Source organism: Papio anubis, chromosome 14 (assembly GCF_008728515.1).
Source record: "Papio anubis isolate 15944 chromosome 14, Panubis1.0, whole genome shotgun sequence".
NCBI lineage: Eukaryota > Metazoa > Chordata > Mammalia > Primates > Cercopithecidae > Papio > Papio anubis.
The window spans coordinates 93,760,698-93,786,533 of NC_044989.1; the positions used below are offsets into that span (position 1 = coordinate 93,760,698).

General features: G+C 49.1%; 1 protein-coding gene and 1 pseudogene across 1 annotated transcript in view; one reads left to right on the forward strand and one right to left on the reverse strand.

The window, feature by feature from the left end:
• The window catches only part of SH3RF3 (SH3 domain containing ring finger 3), a 372,468-nt gene extending 347,464 nt beyond the window's left edge, over window positions 1-25,004 (reverse strand). The window contains exon 1 of the mRNA XM_003909107.5: window positions 23,936-25,004. Within this exon, the coding sequence (XP_003909156.2) occupies window positions 23,936-24,508 (573 nt within the window). The 5' untranslated portion in view covers window positions 24,509-25,004. The remainder of the gene's footprint in view (window positions 1-23,935) is intronic.
• LOC103877220 lies at window positions 24,507-25,500 on the forward strand (annotated as a pseudogene).
• The last annotated feature ends 336 nt before the right edge of the window (window positions 25,501-25,836 follow it).

Genomic DNA, 25,836 nt, shown 5'->3' on the forward strand with positions numbered 1-25,836 from the left:
TCTGATAATACACAATGTAAATAATAAAAGGCAAAAATCCAATTTCCATGCAGTGAACTTTCAAACACTCGTTGTTTCCAGTAAATGAGCTTTCGCTCTGAATGCTGTAATACCACTGTAGGCCCATCAGGCACCCGGAACAAGGCTATCATGCTCTCGTTCTCAACTTGAGATCGGAGCCCAGAATTATTTATTTGATTTGCTGTACACGTGAGCTAACAAAAGCACCGTACGAGGGATTTGCCAAATGCACCAGGGAAACTGCAGGCCACCCACCCACATTCCCCAGAACTATAAAGACACACCACAACGACAAGGGGAACATGCCCACCTCCAGTGATTATAGGTACTGCCTGTCACCTCGGAAAATGAACCACCTGACAGGTGACAGTTTCGCGATAATTTATTTTTAAGATGCTGAGCACTTTTCCTAGGAAGAAATGTAAATCCAGACACCAAATTTCATCCCCACCAAAAAGACGCTAGGAGAAAAACAAAATTAGACTCCGTGTCCATCAAGACCACTGAAAATAGACTGCTGATGAGACTTGTCAGAGAAGTAATAACTTCCCGTTGGGAAATTTAAATAATCAGCTGGGTATGAAAAATATGCTCATTCTGGATTTCAGACCAATTTCTCAGCATGTATTTTATAAGCCCTCCAGGCTGTTATTATATTAACTTCAAACCGAAAATTCCTGCAGTCCTCTGCAGATTCTATCATGATGACAATTCGGAAATCATGGGAAACGTCATACTGTTGCCTATAAACCACCACAATTTGCAGGTGCAAATCTATTAGTGTCATAAAAAGTGCATTGGCGCCACAACTTTATTATGATATCTGAAGTGGTCTGATCTGTCAGAGCTGAGCCTTTCTACACAGCAGCCACGCATGGGCACCACATGCCTACTGGGCCCTGGAAACCAAGGAGTGTGACCTCAGATGTGCTGCAGAGGCAAAAAACACATGGGCTTCAGGCTCGGCATGGATGAAAGGATGCAAAGTAGCTCATTAATAAGTTTTCATAGTAATTACATGCTGACATATTTTGGATACAGTGGGTTAAAAATATTCTTAAAATTAATTTCACCAATTTCTTTTTACCATGTGTGATGTGGCTACTAGAAATTTTTAAATTACATATGTGGCTCAAATTCTATTTGTATTGGACGGTGCTGCTTTGGAGTATAAAATTAGGAATTTGAACCATCAAAGGATGGTTTATTTGAACACCTGTTAAACCATTAGCTTTTCATAAATGTTTTTGAGACGTGTAGGCACGGATTTCCAGGAAGGAAAAAATTCTGTATTCAGTCTGTTTCCATGGCCACAAACATGGAGCCCCACAAACACTGGGGCTGATTTTGACACTCGCTCCTGAGGAAAGCAGACCCAGATGGCAAGGAGAAGTACCTATGTGAAAAAGCCTCGGACAAAAAGACAACACGGATACGTCAGTGTCCTGGGCCACTGGACACATATTTTCAATATATTCATTGCACTGTGGGAATCAAGAACACATCAAATATAAGCAAGAGCCCAAGGACCACCGCCCCTCACCAAATGCAGGGCAAATACATTGGTGTGGCTATTGGCTTTTGTGCAATGATGCAATATCATCCATAAAAGCCTCTCCATGGCACTCCATAAGCAGGGTCGACCTTCATCAGCGTTTCAGCAATTGGCAAGGTACCACCTGACTTTCCCCATCGGTACCTTGAAATAACTAGCTTCTTTATCTGTATGCTCCTTATGTTCTGCCATGAAGCTCTCCCACTGACTTACATGTCCATATTTTTTTTTCACATTTATAGAATGGTAAAAGACAGCACAAAATTTTTTTTTAATCTCTCCCCAAGTCTGAACAGCCTGATAAGGAGGTAATAGTGTGAGATTTGAGGAGGTCAGAACAGAATTCTAACCCCAACCCACACCTCCACTTCCTGCTCTGTGAAATGAGGCTCATCGCGCCAATCCCACAGAAACGTAGAGCCAGACTGGAGCCAGAGGCAGCCTGAGCTCAGATCCCAGCTCCACGATTCACCAGCTGTGTGACAAGCTACTAAACTTCTCTCAGCCTCACTTTCCCCATCTGCACAATGGGGGTAATCATAGTACCTACCTGTACCTATCCCACTGTGTTGTGTTTAAAAGACTAAGTGAATTAATAAGTTGAATTCCTTGTTTTCGTAAAAAACTATTTTTCTAAGAAATTGTTTTTTAAGTGAAATAATGAGCAGAGCAGTGACAGGCTCATAAATAAAATGGCTTCAACTACGATCAGGTTATGGACAAAAATCCGTAGCGTGGTCTTGCACCACCTGCCTCGGCCATCCTCTCTATCCTCATGCTCCCTCCCCTGACCCTTCCCCTCCTTTCATTTGCTCCAAGCTCCTCAGGACCCTAGGCTTCCATTCTTGCCATTCCCTCCACTGAACACTCTTCCTCTCTCTTCACCTGGCCATGTCCAACTCATCTTGCAGGTGCAGATCTGGCAGAGTTCTCCAGGTGTTGACTCTCACAACCACTTCCTCTACACCACCTTTTGCTGGCCTTCCGCAGTTTAGATCAGTGCTGCTCACCCCAGCGCTGGCATCACCTGGGGACCTTTGAACCTGATGCCAGGCTGCACCCAGACCCATCACAGGGCCCCGGACTGAGACAGACTTCAGTGTTTGGGGAGGTTCCCCAGGGGACTTCAACATGCAGTCCAAGTCAAGAACCACTAGTTTAATAAAAGAACACAGCTGCAATTAAAAAGTGATTTCAACGTTCCACTGGGACAAAAAATATCCACGAGTAGAAAAAGAACCCCCAATACTTTAATCTTAATTAAGTCCAACTGGAGTACAAAAATACCTGCATTACAAAGCATCTCCATTGTAGTTAAGGTTTTCCAATTGTCTTTTACTCACAACATCTTGACAGAGCCCCCATGGCACCGACTAGAATGTAAGCGCCACAAGGCCAGACTGTATCTTGCTCTCTGCAATGTTGCTGCTGCCACAGAGAGCCAAAGGACATGTGGGTGCTGAATGGACAGGTGCAGGGAGATGCTCAGCCATCCTCCTGCTGGACCCTGCATGCCAGGTCACAGGCGCAGCGCGTCCTACAAGACCCAGGCACGGCTGCCTTAATGCACTTGCTCTGTCAAACAAGCGAATTCCCCCTGGGTCCTCATGATAGAGAGCCCTGTGCCTTCCTTTGAAGCCATTCATCTGAGGTCCATGAAATGCTGTGGTAACCTCTGAGATGAAAGAGGTTTAGAAGTGCAAATGACTGTCAATGTGAATATTAATAGCTACGTTATTAACAACTGAAGTCTCTGCCAGACACTTGACTCTTGATTAAATGGAGTGGAGGAGCTCAAGTCAAGCCAGAGACTTCTCAGCTCTAAGCCAACGGATATCCTAGAGAACCGGTCCCGGAGGGGCCATAGAACCTTCTTAGTGTCTGCTAGAGAAGTCCGAATAAGAGCGGTGGGTGTGGACCGAGGACAGCAATGTGGTCCTGCCCTGAACCCGCCTGCTCCATCAATGTGAGGTCCCTCGGCCAGTCTCAGCTTGGCCCCCTGCTCCTTCCTAGAGCCCAGAACAGTGTCTGGCCTGCGTGAGGCACTCAATTGAAGCCTCTGAAGGCAGAAAAGAACAAAAGAATACATGAGAAGAGGAAGAGGGATCTGCAGTTGAAAGCCAGAAGTACAAACAGGGAAACAAAAATTCCCAAAGCTTGCCTGGGCTCTGTCTGCTCCGCAAAGAATAAAGTCTAGAACTTGATTTTTTGGGTAAAACCACCAATCAGAATTGTTCCACAAGCCACGAATTCACCTAAAATACTTTAAAAAAAAAAAAACAAACACTGCCATGATTGCTGTCCCTACACATTTTTAAGACCTAAAAATAAAAGAACACCAGCTGCCCTGCTAAACAAGCATCTGTCTATGACCGAGCCCCAGTAACTTCAGAACTCAATGCACTACACATTATGCTCTGCTTCTCCAGCCATGAATGCACTTTTCAGCATTAGAAATTATCCCTTTCACATTTTTAAACGCTGTGGCTTCTGCCTGACTAATGCCATCTTTAATTATACATAATCGAGTATTTCACTGTGATCTAATGGGGTCTATTACTCATCAAAATGGCACCAGTCAGCAGTAATATTCCCCAGAGCCAATTACTCAACCCTTCTTTCATTCTTCCCAAGTATCAGCCCACACGTGCAAAAAGTTGTACACAGTTTGAGCTACAGCATCTTACCCATTTGTCCATAAAGGAAAAAAAAGAGCGCCTTTAAGAGGCCCTCCCTATGATGGCTGGCTCACGAGCTCTGCCACAGTGACAGGAAGAACCACGGATGGCGCTCTGGCCTGGGCTGGCTGCTGCACACCGTGCCGGTGGATCCCCTCCCATGCTCTGCTCATGTGGCATGATCAGGGCCCATCTCACAAGAGGAAACAGATACTGCAGAAGGTACCCAATTTGCCTGAGTCCTAGGGCAGGCAGGTGGGAGAAGCAGGTTTCCACCGTCAGTGAGAACACACTGCATACCGGTTGCATGAGACCAAAAGACCACATAAAGGGGGCTGTCTAGGACCCGGCTGGCAGCCCAGCCAGATGGGCCCTTCCCTGAACTTGAATTCCACAGTCACCATGCAGCAAACCACCCGACTGACCTTGTCCATGATACAATGGATTTTGAGGCGCCCACAGATCTTAAGCAAACCTGTGAAGATCAGACTAGAAATGAGCTAGTCCCCAAAACTCTTCATTCAAAGAGATGAACTGCCAATCAATTAATAATTACAAATGCAGAGTTCATAAAAGGTCTAACTGTATATATTATATATGCAAATACATATGCATACTCATCTTCATGAGTTATTGAATGAAAGATGAAAGGGCTAGGCTCCAATTCGGGACATTTTAGCTAAAGCAACTGCTTGTTAACTTCTTAATACTTACAAGAGAAATTAAAATTACAAAACTAAAGTGCCCTAAGACCCAGAAGCAGGAAAATATACTAGAAAGGTCACTTGATGGGCAATTGACAAATAAATCATTTTCAAGAGAACTGGGAATCAATAATGCACTATGAGACCTTGATATGCCCCTCTTGAATAATTGACTAGGCCTCTTTTTGGACCATTTACAGTACTATGTTTAGCATTCCATTTAGCACTAATTCCCTCAAGTGTGGGCTTCTTATCAGCTCTGTTGACCAAGCGGTAGATGGAAAATAATAAATACACACAGATACGATGTTTCTCTAGTAAACAAACAGCACACTGAAGCTGCAACTCAACAACTACCTTTCCTCTGGCCCCAGCAACAGCAAGGTGCTCATCAGCGCAGAGACAGTCTCGTCCACAAAAGCATTTGAGGTTCCCCGATATGCCTCTGATAGGGAGAGAGGAGCACCACCTGCCCCCACCCCCGTATTTACGTCTGTCTTTTGAGCAAACCTCTCAGTAGCAGTGGACAGCTGTAATTCCAAGAAAGACCAGGCATCCTGGTCTTTTCTCCCAGGCGCCTTGAGGAAGTGCCAGTCAACACCTCTGTATTTTGGACAAAAAGAAACCCATCCTCTGACTCACCCCAGGGTCACCAAGAGGGGGAAAACGAATACACACGAGACAGGGAAGAAGAGAACTTGTTTGGACAGTTGTTGGGGAGGGGAGAGCCTCTGCTTAGGAGAAAGCCTGAGAGGTCATCAGGTTGGGAGATGAGCCCCAGGGAAGGCCCCAGGAGGAAAGATGGGAACAGTTACTGCCAGAAGCGTTTTCTATCAGGACTCTTGAGAATTTCATAGGATATGGGGTCGGGGCGGGGGGTGTTGGGGAGGGAAAAAAGAAGAGAAGAAGAGAAGAGAAGGAGGGGAGGGGAGTGGAGGGTAAGGAAGGGGAGCGCAGAAGAAAAACAGAAGGAAAGGGGACACTGAAGAAAGGAGAGATACACAATTTTTCGAAGGAAGGATTGTAAAAAAAGATACTCAGATGTAGACTCTATGGGGCCCCCCATCCAGGTCCTTCCTCAGGGTCCCAGCCTGACTTTGGGGACCAAAGCAGCCTCAAGCAGAGGGAGATGGTCAGTCGCTCACCCACAGTGCAGACCCATGGTGGAGGAAGGGCTGGGCCTGAAGGTGGCGGTGGGGAAAGTGTGCCTTCAGAGGTAGGCTTCTTGGCTCCTAAACAGAAACAAGAAAGTGCTAGGAAGTGTCCATCCTCCTGCCATTGGGCGTTCACGGGACCCATGAGCTTCTCCACCACACTGGAGGCCTCTTGGCATGGAACTAATGCAAGAAGACTCCACAGACTCCACAGAAATGGGCCAGCAATACAGAGGAGGGATTAGTCACTACTATTCTTTTGCACTTGAGGCCCTGGCCACCTTTGGCAATTTGTCCCAGTGACATTTCAGTGACCTTTACTGATGCCCTTTGCCTGGCCCTTAATCTGGCTGTAAGAGCAGCCAGCACTAAGTGACCAACAAGTGTTAGCTCCAATAATAATGGCCATTATTATTGTACCATGCATTCTAATATGTATTCTAATGAAAACTTAAGACTCAAGAACAGTAACGGTGGTGACACCTCACCTTTACCAAACCTAACAGTTCAGCTGGTACTTCTCTTGGCGCTTTTCCTGCATGGACTCCCTCAGCCCACACAGACAAGGACACTGCAGCCTGGAGGTCACACTGCCAAGGCCCTTGACTTGCTCAGGCGTACACAGCAAAAATGTGTGGGGAGGGGGACGTGAACCTAGGCATTCGGGCTCCAGGGCTCCACGCACACCCACAGCCCTACGCAGCCTCCCCAGCTCTGCTGCTCCATCCTGCCTTTCAGCCTAGTGATGTGGAAGCATTGCCACTGGCCACTACGCTCCTGAGCCCATGCCAACCAACAAACCAACACTGCTCTTGGGTTCCCGCCCTTTCACAGATGGGGAGGCTCAATGGATGGTGTGGTCCTGACCTCTGAGAACACCCAAGACCTGTAAAACAACCAGAAGACAAATTCTAGAACAGTGCTCCAAGAAGTCCATGAGAATCTAGAAACGCATGGCGAGAGCAGTGCCAAGGGTCACTGGACCATGCGTGGAGCAGTGAGGCCCCCAGGACAGCCTAGGGGTAGAGGATGTGTGAGGAAGCAGCCGCTTTCATGAGGGCTTCTCTGCAGCCTCCCACAGATAAGAAAGGAGGTGGCAGTCCCTCACGGACAGACAGACCAGTGGTGAAGGCGACCAGTCTTCCATAAGCAAAGAGCCAACAGCAGGAATGCACGCACAGTGCAGGAACAAGAGAGGGGCAGGGCTCCCAGGGTCACGGGGAGCAGGGCCGTGGGACCTCGAGCCTGGCATGAAGTCTGGCCAAAAGGGGGCTGAGTGGGCTTGTAACCACCAAATAGCATTTTAAGACAATCACCAGGGCCATGGGCACAGATGGACTGGGGAAACCGTGGTCAGGAAGGACCCAGCCAGGACACGGCTCTTTCTCAGAAGCAGCAGAAAGGCAAGAGTGAACCGCCCTTTTCAAGAGAAAGAAAGAAATGACCAAACCTGGAGACACGGACAGAGCCAGTGAGGGAAGACTCAAAGATGACTCTAGGTCCTGTAAGAGGGCCCTTAATAGTCTGCTTATGAGTTTCTCCAAAGGGCCCTTCCCAACACAGAACCCTGAGTTTCTTATGCTACATCTGTTAAGAGCCCAGGAGCCGGGTGTGAGCCTGCTGCCCTGAGATTGGCACTGAACGCGCTCATCCCACAGTGTGCACTATCCACACCGCCCCAGCACCCCAGCTCTGCGAACAAAGCTTGCTGAGCGAGGCCTGCTCTCACCATGCCTTCTAACCCCTGCCTGTTTCTTGGTTCTCAACCCCGGGTCAGTGCTCTGCTGTGGCTCAGGCTCCAGCCTGGTGCCTGACTGATGCAGACAGGTGTGAGGCGGCTCCGTGCCAGGCATGCTTCACTGGCTGCAGGTGGGCCTGGGAGGGGTCCAACCTGGACCCAGTGCAGTGGCACATGGACTTGGGGAACACATGTCACACTTCTTGCCCCACTGATAGTTTCAGCCCAAAATAAATCCCAAAGGCTGGGTTTGCTATTTAGGTTTAAAAATCAAACAAAGCAGCCGGGCGCGGTGGCTCACGCCTGTAATCCCAGCACTTTGGGAGGCCGAGGCGGGCGGATCACGAAGTCAGGAGATCGAGACCATCCTGGCTAACACGGTGAAACCCCATTTCTACTAAAAATACAAAAAATTAGCCGAGCGTGGTGGCAGGCGCCTGTAGCCCCAGCTACTCGGGAGGCTGAGGCAGGAGAATGGCGTGAAACCAGGAGGCAGAGCTTGCAGTGAGCCGAGATCGTGCCACTGCACTCCAGCCTGGGCAACAGAGTGAGACTCCATCTCAAAAAAAAGAAATCAAACAAAGCAATTTTCCCAACGCTGCTTGCAAGCATAAAATTGCCCTGTTCCTCATATTCACCTCGTTCAACCTCTCCCCTCATACAAACCCTCAGCGCATCCACAGCTGGGCTCCAGCTTTCCGACACACAGGAAACCAGGGCTGAAAGGACAAACCTGGAGACGTCGTGGCGAAAGCTAGGTCTGCTTGTTCTATTACTTGAGGCACCTTTGTGTATTTTTTTAAATACCTTTCATTATCATGTAAAATTTATATTTCCCCAGCTTTACTGAGGTATAATAGACAAATAACAATAGTATATATTTAAGGTATACAAATGATAATTTGATATACGTATACATTCCAGTTAGTTAATGTATCTATCACCTCACATAGTTGCCTTTGTGGTGTCATGAAAATACTTAAAATCTATTAGCAAATTTCAAGTATATAATCGAGTATTGTTAACCATGGTCACCATGTCGCACAGTAGAACTCCAGAATTCATTCATCTTATAACACTGAAAGTGTTACGCTATTTTTTTATTTTTTATTTTTTTTAAGACAGAGTCTCGCTTTGTCGCCCAGGCTGGAGTGCAGTGGCACAATCTCGGCTCACCGCAAGCTCCGCCTCCCAGGTTCACGCCATTCTCCTGCCGCATACTCCCGAGTAGCTGGGACTACAGGCACCCGCCACCCTGCCCAGCTAATTTTTGTAGTGTTTTGTTTTGTTTTGTTTTGTTTTTAGTAGAGACGGGGTTTCACCACGTTAGCCAGGATGGTCTTGATCTCCTGACCTCGTGATCTGCCCGCCTCAGCCTCCCAAAGTGCTGGGATTGCAGGTGTGAGCCACCGTGCCTGGCCCAAAAGTGTTACCCTTTGACCAGTATCTCCTCTTCCCACACCTCCAACGCCTCATAACCACCTTTCTACTCTCTGCTTCTATGAATTCAATGTTTTTAGATTCCAGATATGAATGAGCTCACACAGTATTTGCCTTTCTGTGTCTGTGGCTTGTTTCACTTCGCATAATATCCACGCTGTCACAAATGGGAAGAATTCCTTCTTTTTTAAGATTGAATAATATCCAATTATTTGTGTATATACGTGTGTGTGTGTGTGTGTGTGTGTGTGTATACAGCACAGGCTGCCTTTTTTTTTTTTTTTTTTTTGAGACAGGGTGTCATTCTGTTGCCTAGGCTGGAGTGCAGTGGTGCGGTCATGGCTCACTGCAGTCTCAACCTCCTGGGCTTGAGAAAACCTCCCACCTCAGCCTCTTAAGTATCTAGTACTACAGGCATGTGCACCACCATGCCCAGCTAATTCTTTTTTTATTCTTTGTAGAGACAGGGACTTGCTATGTTGCCCAGGCTGGTCTCGAGCTCAATTTCCTTTTTTTTTTTTTTTTTTTTTTTGTTTGAGACAGTGTCTCGCTCTGCCACCCAGGCTGGAGTGCAGTGACACAGTCTCAGCTCACTGCAAGTTCCGCCTCCCGGGTTCATGCCATTCTCCTGCCTCAACCTCCCGAGTAGCTGGGACTACAGGCACCCACCACCATGCCCGGCTAATTTTTTATATTTTTTTAGTAGAGACGGGGTTTCACCTTGTTAGCCAGGATGGTCTCGATCTCCTGACCTCGTGATCCGCAAGCCTCGGCCTCCCAAAGTGTTGGGATTACAGGTGTGAGCCACCGCTCCCGGCCTGCAATTTCTTTATCCATTCATCTGTTGATGGACATCTGGCATGCTTTCAGATCCTGGCTCTGTGAATAATGCTGCAATGAACGTGAAAGTGCACATCTCACGCTGAGGTTCTGATTTCGCTTCAGCTCAAGGCAGTTTTTATCCAAACTACTGTCCTCCAAGCCTCACTTTCACAAGACTAGCTTAATGAGTTCCTTCAAATTGACTCATTTTTTCATTTAAATTTGTTTCCAAATGAAATTCCACACAACTACCACAGTTTTTCTATATGCACCACTTGACATAAATAGAAAGGACTATTAAACGGAAACTTTAATATAAAACATGTTTCCCAGGTTCCTCCTGAGGTCACCTTGTGGCCACCATGGCAGGTCCCCCCACACTGGGTTCCCTGGGCTCAGGGCCACCACCAGGAATGCCAGTACCCCAGGGGCGCTTTCCCTTTCCTCATCTCTAGTGCCAAATCACACTCCAGCAGCCAGGACACCAGCCCCCAGCCCCCGGCACTCCATTACCACCCGCGTGCTGTATCTGCCAGCACGACAATTGTCACCTTGAAAGTCAACATCCTTGACAATTCCTCAACCTGGCAGAAATTCCCCACTTAAAAGTTTAGAGAGCGAAAGCGTCCCGCAATGACAGTCACCTTTCCCCACATTTGCTGATGAGCCTATAGCACTTCCGTCACTCAACAACAATCCTCCATGCCTTGGCAGGTGAAACCAGAGGACACCAACGATCAGAAAATAAACCCTGGCCCGACAGCCCATGCTCCGCTCAGCTGACCTCATAGATGACTCCAGGATGGAGGGCTCTGAGGTGCAGCCCAGCAGAGGTGTTCAGCCCCCAGAGAACTGAGAGAAGCTTCTGGTGACAAGACTAGAATCCTCCTCCCTCAGCCACTGGGAAGAGCAGAGTGCCCCGCTGTCCCTGGGGAGCCTGAGAGGCAGCCCCTCCCTCACTCTCAGCCACTGTGCCTCCAAGTTGGGTGTCTGTGTGGGTGCTGGGGGCCAGGGAATGGGAAGAAGTCACGGGACATATTTTTGATTCCAAGTTTGTGGAGCTAACCCCATAGGGTGCTTTAGGGGTTCTATTAAAATCAGAGGAAGCACATTTTGGAGAAGAATATAACATGCACGGGAATTTTTAAGAAAAAATTAAGACCATAAACACCTATTCCTAAGAACACCAGTGGAAGGAATGTGGGTAGGGAGGTGGGGCAGCTGGCAAAGAACTGGGAGCTCACAGCTCGCCCAGTCACAAAGGCACGAGAGTCCGCCCAGGGGGACTGGACCGTGGGAAGCATTCCCTTGCTGCTCTCCAGGGGCTCAGGGACCCCCTCCCGGCAGGTGGCTTGGGGTGGGGCCCAGGGGACAAGCCAGGGGCTGTGGCAAAAATTCTAGGCACATACCTGAGACCCCCACCCCCCCAAGAGACTCAAGGACCCCAGAAGAGGACTGGGGAGGTTGGGAAATGATGGCCACACACCAGAGGAGGTTTCCTTGAGACTTCTGTGAGTATAGAAAGGGCCCTGCCGCCTGCGGAGCTTGCAGGGGGTGGCAGAAGTGGGCAGCTGACAGCAGACTGGGCACACCTGGGGGGGTCCAATGCATGAAAGGAGGCGAGGACCTGGCTTTGCTGAGCTGGACACGACCATCACCCTGACCTCCTTCTCCAACCAGTACCCCCTCCCATTGATACTGTCAGGAGACTTGTTCCCCGGGGTCTAGAAAATGAGTATTTTGCTTTCTCCTGGGAGATGCTGGCTTTGGGTCCTAACTCTTCTGTCAAGACGCAGGCGTCATCGTTCTTCCTGGGTAGGTCCTAACTCTTCTGTCAAGACGCAGGCGTCATCCTACTTCATGATAGAGAAAGATGCAGTGGGTTGGAGCTTCAGCCTACACCTGTAAAGAACTGGTCAGCCTGGGGACTGGTGATCTCTGCAGCTGTGGGCTCAGCTCTGGGCTGGACCTGGTCACTGGGAAAGGCAGGCATGTGCCCAGGGACTGCAGAGGTCTCAAGCCCCTCCCATGAGCTTGGCATGGTGCCGAGGACAGCCTGTGATTGAGGATCTGAGCCCCACTCATCACTGAGCAAGTTGGAGGAAGAGGGACCCAGGCAGAGATGAGAGGCTGCCTCCGGAAAGCCAGCCGGTGGCAACAACAAAGGCTGACAGAGCAGTGGTTGCGAGGAATGCGCACAGTCCACAGAAGGCAAGAGTGAGGAAGAGTCACTGAAAACAGCCTGAAGAAATAAAAACAGAGACAGAAACTGCGCAGAAGGGAGACAAAAGAGAGGAATCCGCAGAAACCTGGGCTCCGGGGGTGTGGTCACATCTGTCCACCCGGATAAGGTTGACTAAAATGGGGTCACCAAGGGTGGATCCCAGCATAGCACTGATCCCTTCAATACAGCTGATATAAATGGCTCACACCAGCCAGAGACCACCCAACAGGGGTCTGGTTGTCAGGGTGCTTCAGGGATGTCCAGTTCACAGCAGCCCCAGACGGAAGGTGGGGGGTGACGAAAGCAAGGGCTTCTCAGCCCATGAAGATGTTTACGGCAACGATAGCACCGAGTGGAAAATCGATACCCCTGGGGCCAGACTGTGTAGGTGTTGATACTCAAAGACGGGGCATTTAGTTTGGGAACGCAGAGGAGATGTTACCTTTAACATCAATCACATTGCACAGACTGGCTATTAACCGCGTGTAGAGCACACAGGCCTTTTGCAGAAGGGGAAAAAAAATTCTATTTCCTATAAATTTAAAAAGCAAGAAATTGCTGAAGTCTGGGAAAAATAGAAAATGAACATCAGTATGTAAAGGCATTGTAAGCAGATTTATGATTTGCAAAGAACCAGCGAAAGAGAGGGTCCATGGCTGGATGCAGCTGATCTCAGGAACAGAGAGAGAGAAGTCCAAACACGTGCGTCAACCACACGCAACCACGTGCATCAATCGACCACATGCACCAACCACGTGCATCAATGCAGCCTTCAGAAAAGAAGCAACAGTGACGGTGCTGGAGGGGACGGTGGACAGAGGAAAAAGGGGCCTCCCAGGACTAAGCGGAAAGCCTTCTGCAGACCTGTCCTCTTCACCCCAGCCTTGTCATGTGAGTTATGTAGGCACAGTTTCAATATGTCATGAGTCACTACCTCTGATCAATAAACCATTCTGTTTCTTTAAAGCAGCTATATTTGAGACAAACAGCCTCCATCTGCCTAGGAACACAAATTTGAACAAATTAAGCCCCAGGGGCGCTGCCCTTTGGATGCAGACCCCTGTCCACACAACTCCAGATGTCAAACTGCCAAGCAATGGACACAATGGTCTTTGGCAAACAGGTGATTGAAAAGCTCAAAAACTGCAAGTTTTAAACTCCATTGTTCAATGGGCTGCTGACCCACAGCAGGTGCCCTTCTGCACTGTGAGGCCCAACCACGGAATCTGACATACGTCACCTCATTTGGTATGCTGGGGACAACGACTTTAAATCCAGGAAAACTCCTACTGTGCACAAGTCAGAGCTTAGTTTGTCAAACCGAGACAGCAGACACACTCCCAATTCCATAAAGATCACATTTTTAAAATTAATTTTTAAAACCCAGATTTCTAGCATTGGAAGTCTCCCCCCTGCTGTAGTCCACAACACAAATTCAGCCACAGAAGGCACAAGAGGGCTGCTGCTCAGGATACAAGAGGATTATCTTTCTATTAGGAGTGTGACTGTGTGAGAGCATTCACCTTTCACACTGCACATGTTTAGACTACAAACTTGGTCCGGACAATGACTGTTAGTGACAAAATTAACCCATCGGCATCATGTACTTAATTAAAAAAAAGGTTAGTCTCATTGGCTATCTTTGTTGAGGTGCCATTAATTTAGCACCATCTACATTCTTGATGCTCTGCACGCATTATCTCATGCAAACACATCTGGTTTTAATTACCTTTGGCTGTGCTTGGGAAGAGAAAATAGGATGCTATTTTTAAGTTACGCAGATTTGGGATATGATTATAAAGAGTTAAGGAATTCAGTGGCTTATCCATAAAAAAGTAAATACGTGGATACATTTTGATAAATAAAATAAGCTGCATAATTAAATCCACAGACACCACCCATGACTCCACGTTCCCTGCCATCACCAGGCTGTGCCCCTTGCCTTCACGTCTCTTATTACCACATGTCAAGAGATACCTATTGGCTATTTGTTTACAGTATCCTCTGAAGGGTCAGTTGCAGAAAGGCCTGGATCACTTCTGGTTTTGTGACCAATATATATCCCAGTGCCTAACACAGTGTTTGCAACAGGGTGGATAGTCAGTACATATGTGTGGACTGAATTAATTCCTAACATCACTCGTTATGGGCCAGACTTCAAGAGCAGCACTCACAGAGGGCCATGGTGACAGCTCCACAGCCCCAGCACCTGGGCCACCATTCATTCTGTGTGTTCCCTTACAGCTGCAGCCTTCAGGAAGGGTGTGCAGACCCAGAGGAAGAGTGACCCACTTCCCCGCTGCAGATGAAGGGGAAGACTAGAATGAACCACCAGCAGCGGGCTGCCCAGGGGCTGCCCTGACCCCTCTCTGAAAGACCCAGTTCAATACAATACATGAAGTCCAGAATATTACTCAAAATTTGCTTGCCACCTCGCCAGCAAATGCGGCACCAAGCTAATTTTTAAAACAGCCTCAAAGTCCCAGCAACAGCAGCAACTGTCCATTCTTTCACAGTTAAACTCCCAAGCCTTTTTTTCTCACAGCAAAACTGAAGCCCCATTACTTTCTCCCTACATATTTTTTAGAAATTTCTATCTGAGAGGCCGGCCACAGTGGCTCATACCTGTAATCCCAGCACTCTGGGAGGCCAAGGTGGGCGGATCACAAGGTCAGGAGTTCGAGACCAGCCTGGCCAATATGGTGAAACCCTGTCTCTACTAAAAATATAAAAAAATTAGCCGGGCATTAGCCGGGCGTGGTGGCGCTTGCCTGTAGTCCCAGCATCTTGGGAGGCTGAGGCAGAAAAATCGCTTGAACCCGGGAGGCAGAGGTAGCAGTGAGCCAAGATCGTGCCACTGCACTCCAGCTAGGGTAACAGAGCGAGACTCCATCTCAAAGAAAAAGAAAAGAAATTTCTATCTGAGAAATAAACGGATGTGTCTGCCATTGCATTTATGGGCAAAGGCACTCCACACAGGCAAGACGTCCAGAAGACAGCCTGGCCCGAGATTCGGCTGGCCCAGCCCCAGCAGTACTTTCCTCAGCCCACATGGGTGAGCACTCCAAGTGTGTAGTAATCATCTGAAGGATTCCTTGACCCTTCAAATCAAACAGCAACACTGGCAGGCAAAGCTTGGAGGATTAACCGATTAGTCTTTGAACACAAAAACAACGGCTGATCAGGACGGGCGGTGTCTGATGAGATTAGTTAACCTGCAACTATTTATTGAAACGTGCCTAAGCCTCCCTCATCTTTCTTCTTTCTCTCCAGTATCTCTGGGTCCATCCTGAAGCAACAAACGACATGCAGTCGCCCATGAATGTGTCTTAGATCCTAAATGATAAATCCAAATAATTCTCACCTAAGGTGGTGTGCTTTGATGGCCAACAAAAATCAAAAGAAGCTTCAGAAAATGTGCTGGACACTCCTGACCTTCATCGTTCTAGCCACAGCAGCAAGTTCTCTTGTTTCCTGAGCATGTGGCACTTCCAGAGCATCTGCTCAAGAGCCAGCAACCGGGAGACACCTCTGAAAGGTGCTGCCCGCAACACCAAGTTGCTCTCAGAAAGCCTCCAGCTGTGGGATGGACCCACCTCACCATCGTCACTCCCCACCACAAAGTCAGCAAGATTCAGAAAGCAGAAGTGCAAAGTCCTCCTTTGGCAAATCTAGACTATGGAAGAAGAAACAAAAAGAGGTGAGAATCCACTGCAAACTCACGAAGCCCCAAATCGCACCGATGCCACTTTACTCATTAGAAATTCCTGTCAGAAAAACAGAGAATAAAAAGATACAGGCATATTGTTTTCCTTTGCAGCACATCACCTAACTAAATGGAAAAAAAATTACATTTCATTATAAATAGAGACCAATGCAATTGTTATGCCTGGAGCCCCCAGTGCCCACTGTGGTGCCTGGTACACAGCAGGTACTTAAATATATGTGCAGTTAAGCCAGAGAGAAAAGCATCAGCATCCCATTCCTTGAACCAGGGTAAAGACAGTTCCCTGCGAACTCCCCGATTCTCTGGTGAGGTCTTGCTCTCAGTGAGCCCGGCCCCAGCACATTTACAGGTGCCCGGTGCAAGCAGGCTTCTAAATTCTCTCACGCCTCCTCCTGACCCGAATTCCTGTGGTCAATCCTAATTCATTTAAACTCACATAAATTCATGTGAGCCTTATGCACACATTCCATTAAGTGGAAATGCAAATACCATCCTATCTTCATGTTTGTTATCAGTTAAAAAATGTAAACACGTGCTACCCAAGAGAGCGGTGACTCTTCTCAGGCCTCCTTCAGGTCTCCCAAAGGACAGCTGCAGCTCTAAATGCCCTCCGAGGATGTGCAGAGCCATCAAGGGCCAGAGGAGCCTAAAGAAGGCAGAATCCAAATCGTGCTGCAACTTTATACACTTTTTCATCCCAATTTCACTCAATGGGAAAAGGGAGGCCCACATTACGGGGTGCCTGCATGATCTGTAAACCATTCACTGTTGCCAATACCTTTAGCTTGACACCCTGCTCTTTTAAAGTTAATTAAAATTCCCATAGGATACCCATCAAGCATGCATTTCACATTCATCAAATCTGAAGATCTCCCAAGCAAGGGAAATCTGATAAAAATTGACCTTGGCCTCTTCAACTGGTGCTATCAAGAGCATTTTCCCCAGCAAATGCTTGCTGATGTGTGTGTTTTTTTAATGCACCTCAAAAAAGATCACGTTAACTGTAAAAGATAGAGATTAAATACAGATTGAACTGAAATGCACACTAGAAACAATTGCGAAACTGAGCCCCGAATTTGTCATGCTCCAGCAAGCAGGCAGGCTCTCAAAAGCCAGGAGGAAGAAACAATTGGATAGAATTCTGCTCAGCTCAATCACAGCAAGCAGCCTGATTCTAGGCAGCTGTAGACAAGCTATTGTGTCCTGCGGATGACAGAGGTGGGCTCGTTTTCAGGACAGCCTGCCAACAGGCTGGATCAGCAACTGAGCAGGATTATTTTCCCCTGCTGTTTTTTTTAAAGCAGATTATGGCTTAGACATTTCTTCCCTTTTAATGAAGTTTGTAAGAATCAGGAACACTGCCTCTGATAATACAGATAAACTTGGAGCAAATTAAAAAAGGAAACCAACAGATTCAAGCAACTACTCAGCACAGATGCCCAGTAATGCTTGACAATCCAGTTTGCACAACATGGGCTGACTGAATCTAGAGGCAAAGCGTGGTATCAGACTCACAACACACACACACACACACCCATGCACATCCACACATATACACACACACATCCTTAACTTAGAATACTAAATACCACAAATCCACCAGCAGCCAGGCAGGCACTCTGAGGTGTGCCTCACGCTTGATAAGAGACTTTAAGATTGTCATGTTAGGAATAGGCACTGAAACGACAGCCAATCATGTGTGCCAGGCACTGTACGTACGTCATCCTATTTACCCAAAGAAGCAGATAGGGCCAGGCGCAGTGGCTCCCACCTGTAATCCCAGCACTTTGGGAGGCCAAGGCGGGCGGATCACGAGGTCAGGAGATAGAGACCATCCTGGCTAACACGGTGAAACCCTGTCTCTACTAAAAATACAAAATATTTAGCCGAGTGTGGTGGCGCATGCCTGTAGTCCCAGCTACTTGGGAGGCTGAGGCAGGAGAATGGCGTGAACCCGGGAGGCGGAGCTTGCAGTGAGCCGAGATCGCGCCACTGCCACTCCAGCATGGGCAACAGAGCAAGACTCCATCTCAAAAAAAAAAAAGAAGCAGACAGTATTCCTAATTCACTGATAAGAAGTCTCAGGAAAGCTAGCCCAGGGCACATAGTGAGGAAGTGTGGAAGCCAGGATTAAAACCACCTTCAGTGGGATTCCCACCAGCCCTTCCCCTCCTTCCACGTGTCCTGGGGGAGGTGGCAGGACATTGCCTCAAGAGAAAAGGTAGTCCTGTGTGCAGGCTTCAGATACCAGCCTGGAAGGCAACCGTTTGCTCACCGACTGGGAGACCAAGTACAAGGGGAAGAAACCCTACTGTCTCCAATACTGGGTGTTGTCATGGGACTGTGACACCTGAAGCCACGGCCTCTCTTTGAGACCTACGGGGTAGGGATGAAAGTGAAGCCAACACAGGAGCAGAGCAGAAGGACACACCAAGTATGGATCAGTGAGGAGAGGGCAGAGCTGCTGCGTTAGCCAGCTCGGCCACTCAGACTAATGTCCTGTTCATGTCACTTACATATTAATAGAGCTGCCTGGCACCTGTGGCCAAAGCCACAACAGATTTGATGCTGTTTCCTGTGGGCCACACCGCTCTGCACACTCTGTGGGTTTACAAGACAGCAGCCTTGCACAGAAGAGCATCTGCAGCCCTGAGGCGTGGTGAATGGAAGGGGTGGCCACTGCTTATGTTTAGAATCTTGCCACTAACAAGTTGAGCCTGTGGTAGAGTAAGAGGACTCCTCTAACCAAGGCCAAAGTTAATCTTCCAAGAAACACCCCTATTAACTGCGTGCCGCTCAGCAATGAAATTCTGGAGCCTTAATTTCCCTACCTATATAACTAGCAACCTCACCAAGTTGTAGTAAGGGCCAGATTAGCCACACTTCAACACTGCTCAACCCTTAGCCCACAGCAGAGGCTTCATCCACGCCTGGTCCCAGTAGGTGCTCAATGAATAATAATTTAGATTATTCACTCGCTGGCTACAAACTGCTGTTTCCACACTCAGGGGCCTTCTGAAAAGGACTTCGCTGTAACTCAGCTGTCATATCAACCACTTGTCTACTCTCTTATGAGCTGTCTGGTTTTCTGTGAGGCCCCCCAAGTGCTGGCCTTTTCCTCTGGAGTCCTTATTACATCCAAGACCAAACCACGACAACACCCCAACCATCCAGCCAAACTGGACAGAAGGGCAGAGGAACGGAATCCTAACTCAATCACTTCCTAGCTCTCTGACTTGCCCAAATATCTCTCTGGGCCTCAAAATAATAATTATACCAGCCACTTGGCAGGATTATTGTCAACTTTCCATAAGGTGATATATGTCAAAGTGCCCAGCATGCAGCAGGTACTTAGTAAACGTTCAACAGAAAATCTCGGGTACATAAGCAGTTCAACTGTTGAGAGCCAAAGAACATGGTAACTAGTTTCCAGATACCACAGACACCCTCTCTATCCCGGCCTCCACTAGCCGACCAGCTGGACTAGTCAACTTTCCACGTTCTCTGTAACACAGCCAAAGTCGCCCACACCTACCGGAGACTACAGCCTGGCAAGGCTGGGCCAGCCACTCCTGCCTGGGGAGGCCTGTGCTTATCAGGGATCTGCTGTCCTTATTCCCAACTATGCTAATGCAACTTGTACTTATAATGCTAAATATGCACCATAATTCAATAGTTTGTAACAGGGGAAGAAGTTTGAACGCAAAAAAAAAAAAAAAGCCCCTTGGGAAATCATGTAGGAAAGACTCAAACACTGATAAAATGGTCAAATCAGGTGTAAATGAGAACATCAAACATTATCAGGGAGGACCTATATAAAGTCTAAAAGCTGCTCTACACAGAATCCTTTGAAAGTCTTAGTCTTCACTCTATTTGAAAGAAACAAATAGAAAATCATAAAAGGTGACTGTGGTTTCAGCTAAAAAGACAATCTGGAACTGAAAGAAAGGTCCTCAGCCCTGTACTCAAAAAATGGTGGAAGCATCACACATGTGTGTGCTTATAAAATATTTAACATATATAATTTTATGATTCTCCAACTTAAAATATTTTTTCCATTAAGTCCCAGTCACATTGTCAAAGAGACATGGAAGAGACTTTCAAACAGACCCAATGTGAACATATACCATTGTACCTCAAGATACAAAATGCAGATAAACTAATTAGGCTCTAATGCCTACCTTTGTATCATCAAAGGCACTGCTTAAGCTTTCTAGAGTTCTTTAATTTGTGACAATGTCCTTCCTTATAACCCTCACAGAATTCTGGAGTGACACCAGCCAGTGCCCATGGGTACCTTCCGAGAGCTGGGCAGACAGCTTGCATCCACTACCCCTAATGTCAGCTCCATCAAGAAAGCCCAAGCCAGTCTTGTTCACCTATAATAGTGCCTAGCACAGTCTAGGCGAACTGCAGATGATGTTCTGTATAGGCTCAAATATAAGTCAAGGATTTTTTTTAAAAATTCAAAAAAAAAAAGGAATTGTCTTATATTCCAGTCCTTATTAAATCACTTACATTAAAAAGCATGCTTTGAATTAGTCAATGTGGAACCACAAAACCCTTTTAGCAAGATTCTCACTGCACTGAAACAATTTGATTGATGCTAGCTTGGGATGTTAAAGGGATTTTCTTGCAAAATAGTGAAAACAAAACAATAAACAAACAAGTTGGCCTGAGAAATTTAGCATACATTAGCAACTGCAAGGGTTGGATAGTACCATTAAAACAGGACTGTTTAAAGGTCATTTTAAGGAGTAACAAAGAAGCAACACACATACAGTATTTGCCAACAGGCATATAAAAACACCAACAAGTCCAGATCTAAGGCTATGGGTACTCGTCACTGGGTATATGATTTCCGGGGCAGCAGCGTTAACTGACTCCAAAAAAGTGCTTTATCTCAAATAGCTCAGGTGAAAGTACAGCTGAGAGGTTCTGCTAACCATGTCAGGGGACTCCAAGTACTCTGGCGATCACCAACCCGATGAAAAAGACGCAGGTAAAGAGTTGAGGGGCCGGGCGCGGTGGCTCAAGCCTGTAATCCCAGCACTTTGGGAGGCCGAGACGGGCGGATCACGAGGTCAGGAGATCGAGACCATCCTGGCTAACACGGTGAAACCCCGTCTCTATTAAGAAATACAAAAAACTAGCCGGGCGAGGTGGCGGGCACCTGTAGTCCCAGCTACTCGGGAGGCTGAGGCCGGAGAATGGCGTGAACCCGGGAGGCGGAGCTTGCAGTGAGCTGAGATCCGGCCACTGCACTCCAGCCTGGGCGACAGAGCGAGACTCCGTCTCAAAAAAAAAAAAAAAAGAGTTGAGGAAAACACCGTTTCGTGCCCTGCCAGTAAAACCAAACAGAAACTAAAACTTTTTTGAAAATAATGTTGTCACAAGGTCTAACTGTAACAAAATTAATAAAATAAGCTACGCAAATACTTACCTTCTTACTTAAAAAAGTACACATATCCTAATTGACATCTAAAAGAAGATGTGAGGAGCTTCTAATTGGGAAATGATGGGACTGTCATATTTATGGTTACCTGCTATCATGGCACATTAGTAAAGTAAGTGTCCCTCTATTAAACAATATGCAACAACACTCAGCATTCAACTTTCCTGGGAGGAGTCAAGCAATTCCAATGGACAGTAAAGTACCTAAAGTAATTTTCAGCTGAAATCTTTGTCAACCAAACGTATAGGGTTGCTCAATGCCCCATACGCTATTACAATCCTTCCCACCCCTGAAGCATGTGCTGGACCTAATGCTATTATCCCAACATGGTAGTACAGTGCTAGTGTAGTGTGAATACAGCATGCAGGACTCCTGGCTATTAGTTAAATAAGTGCTCGTCTATTAAACAACATCCAGAAACATCCCAAACACAAAAAGTCATGAACATGACTATGCACCCATAAGGAAAGTCAACCAAGGGTCTCAAAATATGGTAAGTAAAACATCAATTTCCTGCTACTACTAAATGTTACTACTAAAAAGTTCCAATCTTCAACCCCTTTGATAAGTTCTAAAAGGTACTACAAATGCCACAGAATTCCCCGAGTGCCATCAAAGCTTCAGCCTGTTACATTTCAGAGGTTACCTCCTAACCTCCTGGTCAAACACAAGTCCCCCAAGATAAACTAGGAGGACATCTGTAAAGAGATGGTCATCAGAATGTCCCAGCGTTTTACCAGAAGCAGGGCTCCAAATACCATATATCGGAACAGAAGAAGGTAACCCGCCTATTCAGCAAATAAAGATATTTAATTATAAATACCTTAGAACAAAAACAGCAACAAGGCCAGGAAGGAAAAGTCTGAAAATTTCTAACGCAAGCATTTAGCTAGATTTAATCACAATTAAAACCAAAGAAAAAAAATTCCCCTTCGGCAGGCAGCGCCCCCAGGTGACCCCCAGTGACTACCCCTGACTGTCGCCATTATTCCTGATCTATAGGAAAAAAAAGCCCATTGCAGCAAAGAATGGCATTTAACTCAAGTTCAACATCCAAGAGTTTAAGTTCTTTTTTTTTTTTTTTACATTTTTTTTATTATTATACTTTTAAGTTCTAGGGTACATGTGCACAACGTGCAGGTTTGTTACATACGTAGACATGCGCCATGTTGGTGTGCTGTACCCATTAACCCGTCATTTACATTAGGCATATCTCCTAATGCTATCCCTCCCCCCTGTCCCCTCCCCAAAATAGGCCCGGGTGGGTGATGTTCCCCTTCCTGTGTCCAAGTGATCTCATTGTCCAATTCCCACCTGAACCTTAGAGATTGGCAGTACTGCCTAAACCAGGTGCTAGAATGTTCCCAGCATTTCAGGATTACACATGGTGGAAGGACTAGCATCATCAACTCTACTTAAATAGTCAAAAGTAGAGGAATAAAGTTGTGTTTCTAAAGCAAATGATTATTCCAATAGACGACATGTTTTGTTTTGTTTTGTTTTGTTCTTTTAACATTTAAGAGCTTTTCTCCTTTTAAACAAATTAACAAAACCCGGGTCCTTTTGTTCCCACTTAAACCAGCATCCCATGCCCTCTTCCCTGATGACAGTTCACAAGGTGGCAAGGGTGTGTCAAGACAAGCTGTAAGACGCTTTTAAAACCAAATCACTGAAGCCATCCAAAGAAGCTCTTTCGTCTCAAACAGAAGCAGTGAAGGCCCTAAAATGCGGCTGTACCAAAAATAATAATAATAAAAATAAACAACCCCCGTGGGAAGGCAACCCTGCCTGGGAGCCCAGGAGAAGACCTTGGCTTCTGGTCAGACACTGCCAAATCCAAAAAGGGCTGGGTCAAAAGGCTCCTGGGGCCTCCAGATCAACTCCTTCTAGACTACTAGAAGGAGTTTGCGATCCGCATTCTTCCAAACCCCAGTCCCACTCTGCCTTCTGCCCTCCCCTCCTTAGCCAGACCGCAGGCAGGAGGCCCGCCGGCTTCCCAATGCAGCCATCAGAGCCCGGTCACAAACGTTAAGCTCTAACTTTTCTCCCGGCAGGCCCAGAGTGTGCAGAGGGAGTGCCTGGGGATCCAGAGGAAGAAGGTCCCCGTTTCTAGAGAGATGCAAGGGTGATGCTAAGTTGAAGACGCAGGGTAACAAGTCCGGCCAAGGAATCGGGGGTGAGCGGCGGGACAGAAAGGCGTGCCCACACCGCAGAGGACGGGACGCACGTGAACAAGCGACGAGGTGCCCTGGGACCGGATGCCGCCACCGAGCAAGGGAAGTTGGAGGAAGAGCAACAGCCGAGTGGGCCAACACCAGGCCACGCTTGGTCTCTTCCACACCTCATCACTGCCCCCACGCTGAAGCACCCACACACTCCCACGTGCCGTGGCCACTTCCGCGAAGACAGATACCCACCTTTGCCACCGGTGCGCTCCTGCTGGTCGCCAGCTCCCGCAGACTGCCGGTGGCGCTGCCCGCGGCTGCGGAGAGGAAAATCGGGGAACCCGGGGCGCTGCCTGTCGCGCCGCCCCCGCCGCCCGCGAGCGTGGGGGCCGCACTCTGGCCGGGGACGGGACGCGCGGGCGGGCTGCTGCCGGGGCTGGTGCCCGCGCGGGGCCGCTGACGGATGCCGTCCAGGAGGCGCACCAGCAAGATGTTGGCGGGGAGCTCGTCCACGCCGCAGCCCACCAGGATGCGGCACTCGGGGCAGCGCAGCTCGTGGCGCGAGCACACGATGCTCTCCAGGCAGCGGCGGCAGAAAGTGTGTTGGCATGGCAGCACCTTGGCCGTGGTGTCCAGGCGCTCCAGGCACACGGAGCACTCCAGCAAGTCCAGCAGCGACGACTCGTCCATGTCCTCGCCCGCCCCCGCGGCGGTGGCCGCCGCCCGCCGCCGCCGCCGCTCGCCTGGCCTGTCCTCGTCGCCCTCGCTCTGCGCAGCAGCGGCGGCCGCCTTGGATGCGCACAGCCAGGACGCTCCGAGCAGCATGGGGGAGGCGCCCGCAGCGGTCTCGCGCGGCTGCCTAGGTCCCAGGGCCGGCGTGGAGCCCGCCACCGGCAGCCGGCATCAGAACCGGGGAGCCGGGCTCCCCGCCGTGACTTTCTTCACCCCAGCTGGTGGCCCGAGGCTAGGGCTGTGGCGGTGTGAAGTGGCTCGCCGACCGGCCTGCGTGGCGGGGACCTGAGTTCCGCGCGCAGCGAGCTAACTCCCTGCCAGCCGAGCCCGCCCAGTCCTGCGCGCAGCGCCAGCGGCTGCCGGCTACACCTGTCCCGCCGCGCGTCCGCCCCGCGCGGGGGCGGGGGTGCTGCCGGGCCCGAAGCTCAACGGGTTCTGTGCTGTAAGCGGTGGCTCGCGCCTGGGAGACCAGCGGCAGGAAGTGCGGGCAGCGGCCGGCCAGGTCCCCGGGGAGGCCGGGGCGCGGCGTGCGCGCTCCCCCGCGCAGCTGGCGAGCCGCACCGCCCCCGCGGCACCTCCATGCGCCCCTGGCCTGCTCGCAAGTCGCTGTTCTCCAGAGGGTTTAGCCGGACCGTTCCTCTTCCTCGGCCGCGAGCACGTGCGCGGGGGTGCGCGCGGAGGTCACGGTCACTGCGGGGCGCAGGGAAGGAGGCGCCGCGCCTGCAGGACCTCCCTTCGCCTGGGCGCACGCCGCGCACGCAGGCGATTAGCTTCGTCCCCTAGGACATTGCCAGGGCTCTAGGGAACCCCTCCTGCGCAGGCTTGGCCCTGCCTCCTCCAGGCTTCCGAGTCTTTTTCGGCTTTTCGTGAGCCTCAGAGAGGGACGTTTCCTGCCAACGCTGCTGCGAAGGAAAGTTTGGGCGGCGTTATCCCGACTGCCTTCCTCGCCAGCGCCGGCGAGCAGCTTGGGGACACGGCCGACGCCCGGGCATCCTCCCCGACGACTCCCCGGAGCGCTCCCAGTGCTGACTCCTTTCCGAGCGGCGTGCAGAAGTGACAGCCCCGGAGCTTCGTTCGGGTGTAGGTGTGGGGATGTCCCTCAAGGCAGGAGGGGAAGGCGCTCCGGTTGAAGGGGGTACCCCGGGGCCCGCGCCGACTCCTCCCGGTGCAGCCTTGGCTCTCCGGAGTCACGGGTCGTAGGTTGGCGCCGCTGCCCGCCGACCAGCACCCTGGCGCCAGGCGCCCGGCCTCGCGCCGCACCCTTGGCGGTGCTGTACAAGGGGCTCCACCGCCCGCTGCGGCGCAGTCTCGTGAACCCCGCTCCAATTTTTTCCTACGGAGGCGCAGAGGAGGGGAAATTCGCGCTCTCCTTCCCGACGCCCCGGCTTCTGGGAGCGTCAGAGCAACGGAAGTACGTACAG